The sequence below is a fragment of the Pongo abelii genome, chromosome 2 (genome assembly GCF_028885655.2).
Source record: "Pongo abelii isolate AG06213 chromosome 2, NHGRI_mPonAbe1-v2.0_pri, whole genome shotgun sequence".
Classification (NCBI taxonomy): domain Eukaryota; kingdom Metazoa; phylum Chordata; class Mammalia; order Primates; family Hominidae; genus Pongo; species Pongo abelii.
Window position 1 is genome coordinate 192,947,164 of NC_085928.1, and position 12,301 is coordinate 192,959,464.

At 35.0% G+C, this 12,301-nt stretch overlaps 1 protein-coding gene across 5 annotated transcripts in view; it reads right to left on the bottom strand.

Moving 5' to 3' along the window:
• Nucleotides 1-9,163: 9,163 nt before the first annotated feature.
• DCUN1D1 (defective in cullin neddylation 1 domain containing 1) overlaps nt 9,164-12,301 on the bottom strand; it is a 42,629-nt gene continuing 39,491 nt past the window's right edge. For all 5 annotated transcript variants that reach the window (XM_054553047.2, XM_054553048.2, XM_054553046.2 and 2 more), the window contains one exon: nt 9,164-11,004. In XM_054553047.2, the coding sequence (XP_054409022.1) occupies nt 10,925-11,004 (80 nt within the window). In that variant the 3' untranslated portion in view covers nt 9,164-10,924. The remainder of the gene's footprint in view (nt 11,005-12,301) is intronic.

Below are 12,301 nucleotides of genomic sequence, written 5' to 3' on the forward strand. Positions count from 1 at the left end.
CAAATGCAAGTATCAAGGACCTAAAGTGATCAAAAATTTCATAAAATCACAAAGTTGGAGGACTGAAAGCACTGATGTGAAAACATAAAGCTCCGGTAGCCAAGGCAGTGTGCCATAGGTTTAAGATTTGACCTAGAAATCCATGGAAAAGAAGGGAGCCCAGAAATAAACCCACAAACACAGGCAATTGATTTTGACAAAGGTACCAAGATAATTAAGTGGGGAAAGGATAGTCTTTTTAATGGATAGTATTGGAAAAACTGGATATCTTTTTGTAAAAAAATAAAAAAAGAAGAACCTAGACCCTTACTTCACATACCACATGTATAAATTAACTCAAATCGAATGAGAAACCTAAAATGAAGACCTACAAATATAAAACTTACAGAGAAAATAAGGACGGGCTCAGTGGCTCGCACCTGTACTCCCAGCACTTTGGGGGACTAAGGCAAGAGGATGGCTTCAGCCTAGCAGTTCAAGACCAGTATGGCCAACATAGTGAGACCCCATCTCTATGAAAACTTTACAAATTATCTACATGTGGTGGCACATGCCTGTAGTCCTGCCTACTAGGAGGCTGAGATGGGAAAATCACTTGAGCCTAGGAGGTCGAGGGTGCAGTGAGCCATGACTGCACCACTGCACTCCTGCCTGATAGAGCAAGACCCTGTCTCAAAAAAAACATGATTAAGAAAATGAAAAGACAAGCCACCAACCAGGAAAAAGTAAATACAAAATATATATCTAAGATTTGATCCAGAATATATTTTTTAAATCTTTTATAACCCAATAAAAAGAAGACACATTCTAAGACAGCACTTGAGTTAATATTCTCAAGGATCTCTCAATATAAAAATGGGTGTTTTTTACTAATAGAGCAACTGCAGCAAACAGACCAGGTCCTCTGCTATCTCAAAATACTTTGAATAAAGTTATCCATAAAGCACTGATATGTCCTACCTCCCCATCAGGAGGAAGGTTGGCAGGTAACAGAAACATGGGATCCTGCTAACCACAGCTAATAGGCACAGAAGCCAGCCTGTTCTAGTCACAGGCTAACAGTTTCAAAAGGGATCCATCTTTTTGGTGGATTGTCACTTTACGGATGATTTCTTCAAACTGAACAGAATCAAAGTGCTCATCAAAACGGGGATATCATGCTGAACCAATTACCACTTACACATGCAACTGGCAATGGGAAATAGGTTGTGATCTCTGAAGAGATAAGGCTCTACCAGAAAAGATTAAACAGTCATCAGAGAAGATCCTGCCTATCAGAGCTTTAATAGCTAAACTGATTATTTGGATTTAGAACTTGAATTCCTTCCCGTGCAACTTTGGGAACTTGCCTTCAAAGGTACATCCTGGCACTGGTGTCTTTAGACCAATGGACAGACTCTTCCTAGGCCTGGTTAAAGAGGAAGACATTCTCCAAAGCAGTTATACAAATTTACCGGGATCTCTCACTCTGAAGTAAATGTACAAATCAGACTCTCTGAGAGGAGCTGGCAATAATGCATAAATTAGCTTTTAGGAAACATTTTAAAGTAACCACTTTCTCAATCACTCTCCCTCTAGAAATAAATATAAAATCTTTCCTGAAATGAATGTCAACGTTGACTTTTACTTATAGAATGGAACACACTTCAAGTTCTATAAACATTAAATGAAACCTACAGCAGGCCATGGATTTGGACTGAGCTCCTGCATTATACCCAACAGACCAAACCGAAACGAAGTCACTCATGCTAAAGTTCCAGGCCACCAAACCAAAACTAAGTTGTTTATCTGAGCTTCTGATAAATCAGGAGAGAGAGATAACAGCCAAATCTCCAAACAGGCCAGTTTCAGCCTGCATGATGAGAAAGTCCCCTCTATTTCACCCTTACAAGGAAAGTAACCTGAAGTAACCTAATGTTAACCAACTGCATTTTGTATTATGCTGTTTCTTTGTTCCTGCTCAAGACACCTTATAAAAACTGACTGTTCTTCCATGCCCAGTGTAGATTTTTAGATAAGATGCTGCCCAATTCATAAATTGTTAATAAAAGCCAATTAGATCATTGAACATTTCAAATTTATTGATTTTTTTTCACAGATATAAATATCAAGGGTTACTTCCCTCTAGAAAAACCCACAGCTCATCAGCTCAAGCAAGTTAGTGAACAAGGAACTGGCTACAGCTAGGAAACCTGATCCAGCTACCTAAATCCAGGGGAAGAGAGTTATACAGATTTATTCCAGCTATGATAGGGTTGGTCTAAAGAACACATCCTCCCTTGAATAAAGTCATAACACTATTAAAAGGGAAGAAAGTATGCTAGGGAGTGTTCAAAGTGAAAAAAATCAAAGGAAACAATTCTATTCCATCTGAATTCAGACTTCCCAAATTCTTCGTCAACTAGGTAGGGTATCAATACTTGATGTCATTATTTTCCCCCCGATAAGGATAGCAAACAGAAACTACCAACCTATTCTCCTTCGCAGCTTAGCAGAGGTACAACAAGGAGGCCCAAAAACTGCCTGTATCCAGCTAAGCGTGGGCTGGGCAGTAAATCTCTCAGACATGAATGCTATGCAGAGCAGCCCCTTCACACACTCCTGCTAGTAAGAAAACATTGCAAAGTTACAGTCTGCTTGGCCTTAAACTACTTTCAAAAACCACTGAAAACATATTCCCTACACACTCCTTCCAGATATGACAAAAGTAGAAGTATACTTGTATCTTCAGTATTATTAGCTGGATTTTCTACTTCAGTTATTTACCAAGTTCCATTCATCAAAAATTAGTAGAAGGTGCAGTGTTTCCTGCTTTTAAATGGGGAAATTTTGAAGAGGGAAAATTTACAGCTACATGTGTATGAAATAGAAATGCAACAATCCTATGTGTAATCAGTTCTGTCTCCAAAATCAGATAAAATGGGGAACTATGTATTTTCCTGATGCTTTCAAATAATGTATTATGAAGTTCCACTGTACTGTCTTTAGATATGCATGCCTATATTTAATTTTTAAAATCACTATGGATATGTAATTCATATGCTATAAGACTGTCTTAAAATTTTTAGTATATTCACAAAGTAGTGCAATCATCACCACTAATTCTAGAACATTTTAATCATTCCAAAAAGAAACTTGTATCTATTAGTTGTCACTTTGTATTCTCCACCTCCAACCCTAGCCCCTGGCAACCACTAATCTTTTTCTCTATAGATTTGCCTATTCTGGATGTGTCATACAAATGGAATAGTACAATGTGTGCCCTTTTGTGACTGGCTTAACTGAGCATAATGTTTTCAAGATTTATGCACACTGCAGCATGTATCAGTACTTCCCTCATTCCTTTTTACTGCCAAATATTATTCCACTGAATGACTATTAAGATTGTGCTTATCCAGTCATGAGTTAATGGACATGTAATATATGAGTCCATGAGTTAATGGACATGTAATGGGTTGTTTACAATTTTTAGCAATTATGAATAATGCTGTAAATACACACAAATTTTTATATGAACATGTTTCCAATCCTCTTGAGTATATACCTAGGAGATTTGCCAGTCATATCCTAACTCTGTTTAACTATTAAATGAGGAATGGCCAAACTGTTTCCCAAAGCAGCTGCACCAGTTTGCAGTCCTATCAGCAACTTACATATGACCCAGCGGCTCCACATCCTAAGCAACACTTGTTACTGTTTATCTTTCTCATTAAAGCAATCCTAGTGGGCATGAAGTGTTATCTCATTGTGGTTTTGATTTGCATTTCTGTAATGGCTAATGATATTGAGCATCTTTTCACATCCTTAGTGGCCATTTGTATATCTTCTTTGGAGAAATGTCCATTCAAATCCTTTGCTCAATTATAAATTGGGTTGTTTTTTCATTAAGTTGTAAGAGTTCTGGATACAAGTCACAATTATTTTTAAGTTAAAGGAAAATCTGTTGATATAATAGCTTCTTATATACATTAACTTTAAAAATATATTCGTTAGAATTTTTTTATTAAGTACATCAAAATTTCACCTTGCATTTGAAATTGCATAGAAAAAGTGCTAAAGCAATCATTGTTTTTTCAAATAAATGAATTTGAAGCCAAAGAGTGGAGAGTGTGGGGATCCATTGGGTATGACATTTGAGATCTATGCAATGTAGGAATCTTATTTGAATCCTGACTTGAATTGGGAGGAAAAAAAAAAAAAAAAGGCACAACTTGAACACCGCTGGATAGTTATTAACACTAACAAACTGTTAACAGTTAAATCTAATAACAGAATTGTGGTTTTATTTAACAGTCCTTATCTTTTAGACATACATATTGAAGTATTTACAAATGAAATGATTTGCTATCTGGGATTTGCTTCAAAATAAATAGGGGTTCCAAGATGAATGTCATTTAGAGAAATCAAGATTGGCCATGAATTGACCATGTTAAAACGAGTTCATTATGCAATTGTCCTTTTACATATATCTGACATACGCCATTAAAAATTTTTTAAAAAGCACTCACTCCAATGTCTCCTATGTATAAGAACACAGGCAGCTGGCAGCAACTAAATGGTATCAACTAAATTTTTATAAATTCCAGGAGTCGTTAATTCTCAGCTATCTCAAAAGTAAAATCTCTGGGAAACTTAGTATTAAGACAGTAACTATCTGCACACAGTAATCTGTACAGTTTAATTATCACCACCAGTCACAGGCTAGTCGAGTAGCTGTATCAACCATCGTACAAACAATAACAGAGCCAAAGCACTAGCCATCAGCACCACTCTTCGCTGACACATTTCTTCTCACCAGAGATCACTGAGGGACTGGAACCCCCATTGGAAGTATTATCTCACTGACTACAGAAAATACTCCCTCCAAGAGAGTACATGTCTACTAGAGTAACTAATTTTACAGCAATCCCTGAGGCCACTTGAAACTCACTCAAATTGCACATCCAATCGATACATGAGTTGGGATGCCTAGGTATAACTTACACACATAAAATATACACCCGCCAGGACGGCTGTAATAAAAAAGACAAGTATTGACAAGGATGTGCAGACACGGCAGGCCGCACGCACTGTGGCAGGAATAGTTCTAAAAGTACAGCCACTTTGGAAAAAGTTCAGCAGTTTTTTTAAAACGTTAAGTATAAATTTACCACACAACCTGACAATTCCACAACTAGGAATCTGAGATGCAAACATGTCCACACAAAGACATTTATGAATGTTCATAGCATTATTCACAATTTAAAAAAACTAATTGTAGGCCAGCCAAATGTCTATCAACTGGTGAATGGATAAACAAAATGTGGTATATCCAAACAGTGAACACTAAATCAGCAACTAAAGGAACTACACGCAGGTATAAGCTACAACATGGATGAACCTCAAAAACATGCTAAGTGAAAGATGCCAGATATAAAAGACTAACTGCATGATTCTACCTCTGTGAAATTTCTAGAAAGGGTAAATCTGTACAGACAGCAGATCAGTGTGTCTGCCTGGGGCTGGAGACAGGAGCGAATTAACTGCAGAGCAGCCTGAGTAAATTTTGGGGGCTGATGGAAATGTTCTAAAATTGGATTGCACAACTCTTAAGTTTACTAAAAACAATTAATTGTACATATACAATGGGTCGATTTTACAGTGTGTAAATTATACAAAGCAATTTTTTAAGTACCATTGTAACAAAGTCTTAGAAATCACTATTTTAAAGCTCTGGTTCATAGTTCATTCATTTGATATATTCAACACAACAAAGTCTAATATACTATTAGGATTAAGAATATTAGCATTTGCTTGAAAACTAAACACGCTACTTTCAAAGGATTCCAAGTACACCCATCTCTAAATCTCACTGATTAAATATTGCTCTTTTAGCTGTAAGTCTTGTAATTATGTGACAAAATCACTGCTAACGATTTAATTAGCATTGTCCCTTAGCCATTTCATTAATTGGTCTTCCCCCAACCTTATGCCCTATAGTATTTCTTTTTGCAAAAATCTCTTGCTTGGTATTGGGTATTGCCCAAGTTTTCTGTCAGATATAAGGTTTTCTCAGAATATTTCACAACCTGAAATAAAATTATAATATTCATATGAACATGCATTTGAATATATATATACTTTTTAAATATAAAATGAGTATGTTCCTTTTTGTTAGTTTGCTCATTAAGCCACTTACATGCTGTCCCTAAGTTTCAAACACTTCATTGTTTCCAATCAGGCTTTGTTTTTACGATGTGGGTTGAAAATTCTTCTTTTCAAAGCAGTGCTGCCTTCAGTGATTAAGCTGGCATGAATTTCAGTCTGACTCCATTTCTTTCCTTTCCGCTGACAGATATGCCAAAGAGGTAACAGTCCCTCTAAAGCCAATCATTCAAAAAAAAATTTTTAACTGAGTATTCTTCCCCAAACCAAATCGAATATGAAACACAGCCTACAATAGATAAAAGTAGAATTGCCATAAAGGAAGTGGGAAAGGGCCTGCCTGCTATGGCCCTACCTTATGAAGGACAGCAGCCCCAAGTTACAGCTTCAAGACCAATGCTCTGAAGTATTACAAGCTACATTATGATTTCTGCACAGCACAATGGCAAAAAATTAAACTGAAAACAATCATGAAGCAGTTGTAAATAAATAGAAAATTGGGCTATACTTAAAAACACTTTTAAAATCCCAATTTAAAAAATGGACAACTATAACGTGATTCCCTTTAAGTAATTTCCCTTTAAAACTCCATAAAGACATTACTTATTGAGAATTCCACTAACTACAAAGGCTGTGCATCTTTTATCATAACTTCCTTATTTGTAACAGATTTTTAAAAATCAACCAAACGAAAATAAAAAAACACATTAATAGGAAACATTGAACCTAGTCAAATAAATGAGTTGGTGAGCAAGAAATGCTACTTACTCAACAGGTAGGAAAGAAAATAAGATAGCAAGAATGCTCTGATAAAATCATTTATGTAACTGTATTATGAGTTTGAAAATATAGCACTATTTGCCTCCAGAAATCAGGTACGAATAAAGCAAATATTTAAGAAAAATGGCAACAAATAGCAAAGAAAAACCTGGAAAAGGGCATTTGTACTATTAGGAACTTTCTCATTTATCTTAACTACAAAATATACGCCCCTTTCCCTCAGAAATCAAAGATAAAGGTGTCATGATAAATAACTTCACAGTCCTATGAAATAAAAATAGAAATTATTGCTATATTATGATTGTAAAAATGGAGGCAATAAAGAGTTCAGAAATATACTCATTTATAATCAATTAAATGATGAGTCATAATTTGAACCCTAATTATCACATTATGTAGAAATCACAATTCAGGTTTTGTGTCCTCATTTATATGTTAAATAGTTCACATTTAAAAAACATTTTATCATTACATTATCAAATTTGATAAAATCTTATGAAAACATCTAAGTATTCAATATAAATCATATTGTTAAAAGTATAAGGTAACATTAAAACTGCTGAGGTGCCAGGTATTTTCTGTTAAATATACACAATTTAACATTTAGAACTACATAAATTAATTCTTGCTAAAAGTTGATTCAGTTTTACAAAGGCATACTTTGTGAACCATGGTGAATTTCCCCAGCACCACTTTCTTTTTATTCCAAAACTCCTTCGATTAGGTTTAACTTTCTCCTGTCATTCATATGTGAAAATTACAGAAGGTTTACAATACGTAGTCTTAATAGTAACATGTTTAAAAACCTAAGCAAAGTGTACATTAAGTTAGCTACTACTACTCACTTCTTGATTATCATCAAACAAAAAATAAATGAACACTTCATTCATTTAAGTCTGAGGAAAAAATAGTGTACCTTGCTTAAATAAGAATTCCCCAGTAAAGATATTGTGTAAAGGATTTCTCATGTTATTTTGTTGAGTAAATTTACTTTCTTCTCATTAAAACGTTTTAAAAGTCTAAGGAAGGACATGTACTTATAATGCCATATTACGCAAGTACAGTATTGTTAATAAAGCAGCCCAGTATAGTTGTAAACATCTTAAATGTAGTAAACAAGACTTGGCATGTCTTTTCTCCCCAAAACATGCCATTACAATGCTCTTTCCATGAATAATTATTCTTCCTGGAAAACTTTTCAGGTATATTTTAAATCTATAAAAAAATACACTGGAATATGTGAAAAGATTTAGTCATGGCAATTTCACTGAAGCTTTTATTGCCTCTGTTGGTAATATGACAGGGACTGTAAGAAACACAATTGAACTTACAGAGATATGCAGATGATACTCACTAAAGATAATCTTCATCTCAAGTATTTTTTATATGTGGGCACTTCTAATTTTATACATTTTTCTATTTAAAAAGCATTACATTTTAAAATTTGTACCTGTTTTGACATTTGGCAAAAAGGAAACTGTACCTATGGTTCAGTTTAAAACAAAGAATCAGCATGGGGAGTTTACCGGAATGAGGACTGAAACACTTAGGAGTTAAAGCAATTCAAGGGGCGTGTGTGTGTCTCTCCCTTTCTCTGCCAATCTCTCTCACTCTCTCTGGCTCTCTCACAGACACAGACTCAAACACACACAGCCATATGTGTAATCATTTTTTAGTACAAAATATTCCCTGTAGGCAGACATTTATCTTCAGAATAATCACACCACATTAAATCAGTCTTCTCTTTTCAGCCCTAGTAAAAGTTTCATTTAATTCTAAGATGCCATCATAGTGAACAACCTTAACTTTTATGCTACATAATTATATTCAAAGCTTTATGTATTTTTGTTTATAATTACACAGTAATTATAAATGTTTAGTACCAACCTGATGACAAACACTATTTTGTTGAAAAGGTTTTGCATTTAAAAAGAAAAATATGTAAAATCCAAGGCACTAGGCCACGAACCAATATCAGACTTTTAAAGAAAACACTTTATATTGGGGAAAAAAAAAAAAAAAAAAAAGCTAATGGGATCTCATTTCAAAACACAGCATATGTGAATTAATCAATCTGAAACCAATAACCATAACTCAAAATCTTCAAGACAGGAAACAAAACAGTACATATATATAGATATATATATATATATCTTTTAAAAATTTTTCATAATTGAAGTTCCTCTTTATATTTACAAAAAAATGAAATCTGGAAATACTGAAAGCAGCAAGATTCTTCTTTTTCCTTTTTCTTTTAATAACCAATTCCAGTAGCCTGAATAGAAATTTTCAAATTTTTCTTTTGGCAAAACTGCATTCCTGAATTAAAGTTATGATTGGAATATTAATATGTCTATCGGGAAAGCTTTCTAGTCTATTTTAAAATCATGTAAATAAAAAGCAGTTTTGATATGTCATTGTTTCTTAAAATAATTTCCATATTTGCATAAAATGTACTGCTATTCTAAGTACATTCCTTTGTTAATATCAACAAAGGAATACCCTAGACCTTAGAGAGTGCCTGGATATATATCCCAAGCAGAATCTATTCCTATCAAAAGACCATAACCATCGAACACTTGAAGTATTACATTTCTAGCCTGCCTTATGGAAATGTTTAAGAAAGCAAGAAACTCTTCTTCACATATCAGTAAGTGAACAGGGAAATGACCATTTTCAGCATAAAAGCAGCTCATGGGTCTTGTAATGAAAAAAATACATACAAGATAGCATTCTGCTTTGATGAGAAAACTGAGCTAATCTGAGTGAAACAAAAACAGTAAAGAGACTAGAAGCCAGATTGGTATTTTGCATCGTGTATGCTTGTTTGAAAATCTTTGCTCCTGAAGTAAATATTTGGCAACCACAGTGATTAGCAGTTAAAGCAATTTCAACAAAATAATAAGTCATCGAAAATGGACTATTTGTCTGAAAGAGCAGTACCTATATTATAAAGATTGAACTTCATGGCTCATTACAACCATTTTCAAAATTTAACTGCAACTATCTTCTTATAAATTAAGAGATTTCATTTGTGTTCCATAGTGCGATGACAAAAAAAAAAGTAAAAACAAAACAAAAAAACCCTCATGCCTAAATTTAGAATATTGTATTGTGTAGCAATCCAAAACATTCAAAACAAATTAAATAGTTTAACTTATGTGACAGGCAGATAAGCATTTCAAAAGCATAATGAAGTCCAATTATGTAGTGCATAATGTAGACAGGAGAAGAATCTAACATTATGCAGACATTTTCTAAATAAAAGCTCCCTGTAGGACAGCTATATATAAACATGGGTAAGGTAAGCGCAGACTAGTTCTGTGGAACCTTTTGAAATCAAGAGTCTAAAACACAATATATTTTTCAGGTAGGCACCAAGTTATCCTAAAAAATTTTCATGTTGGTTATTCTGACATTGTTTTTTCATCAGATACTCACATCAACAACACATGTGATTTGCCAGGAAAAAAAAAAATTCCCCCCAAACCAAAACACCATTCCAGATCCAGTACACTTAAATATATCACTCTCATTGGAAGTGCTATTAGCATAGTCTTTGCAACTAGCCCAAAGCGTATATTTAAGAAGTTTTTATAAATTGTTTTGTGATGTTCATATGTTTAATTCTTATGCCAACTGTTTTCTGATGAAGACAGCATTGTGCTTTATGCGAGAATGAAAACCTCAAAATAATCACCATAAAGCTTCTAAGACTTATGGGAGAATAAACTAGGATGGTCCACAGATATAAGATGAAATCCACAATGTTGGAATTATAAATGTTTAGAGCGGCCCAGACTAGAAGACAAGCCCAAACCACCATTAGAAGAATGAAATACGATATGGTCCAAGATGTATCCTTAAAGTTTTGTCTCAACCCTCAGTCTGAATTGTGAGGATTGATCTTCAGTTCAGTCCAGCCAGCAGAAATTGACTGTGCAATTTTCTGTTGTATTTATTGTACAGACTATGTACATTCTAGAAGGTTCCTTTAGTGCTACACTGTTGTACTTTTTGTCCCAGCAATTTGAGGGCGTGCAAATTCCACAAAGTCATCAATAAGAACAGGCCATGCTCCTGGAAAAAAGAAAAAATATGAAAGAAAGAGAAGGGGGAAAAAAGCAGAAATAAGGCTAACATTTTAGTAGAATCCTTTTTTTAAGACTTCCTCATAAGCGTTAAAGTATATCATTCTTATCTATTCCCATTGATTAAGTCTTTCAAAACTCAAACTTTTTGGAGTTTTTACCCCAAATATTCCTTGTATTCCTTGTGATTTATTACTCCAACATCTGGTTGCTCCTTGAGTGATAACAGTAACTTGTCTGGCAACTAATTAATAATATGATTTTCTGAAGGCCACTGCAGTCAGGCAATGGAAGTAATTTGGTCAAAACTGGCAGCCTGAGGCAGGAGAATGGTGTGACCCTGGGAGGCGGACCTTGCAGTAAGCCAAGATCGCACCACTGCACTCCAGCCTGGACGACAGAGCGAGACTCCGTCTCAAAACAAACAAACAAACAAACAAAAAACTGGCAGCCTAAGGAGCGGCTATGAAATGATAGCATGCTGCCAGTGCTGAAGGCACAGGAGCAGAAACAAGTTTTCAAGCATTCCGTGGCCATCTCACAAAGGAAAATAACAGGAAGTGTCGAATTCCATCCTATTCATGCTAATACATGACTGAAAGGTGTAAAAAATTGCATAGATGCACGCCTCTACACATTCACACGCCCATCTCCAAGTCAGAAAGCTCTCCATTTTTGTATAAAACCTAACAGAAGACACTATTATTAGGTATATGCAGGATTAAACATTCTCACTTTGTAGGAAAGATTATAAACAACAATGAAAATGAAGAAACGAAATAACATCATCCCTGATTAGCCTTAATGATTCCAGGACACTTTTAAAGACACCGAGATCACAGGGGGTTTTTCAGAAAATATCTCCATCTTGCATCCTGCCAGTTCTCAAGTGGACTAGGGAAATATGTATGAAGAAATCAATGTAAATCACTTCCACATATAGAAAAATACAAGTCCACATCCTAGTAGTGGATGGTAGCACCATCTTTACACATTTATGAAGAAATAGCAGAAAAGTATTCAGTGATTATTTACTGAATGCCAATAGTACTATATTAAGCGGCTGAAGTAAGTTTCAAAAAAAAATAGGCTGGGCACAGTGGCTCATGCCTGTAATCCCAGCACTTTGGGAGACTGAGGCGGGTGGATGACAAGGTCAGGAGTTTGACACCAGCCTGGCCAACGTGGTGAAACCCCGTCTCTACTAAAAATACAAAAAATTAGCTGAACGCAGTGGCAGGCACCTGAAATCCCAGCTACTTGAGAAGCTGAGGCAGCAGAATCGC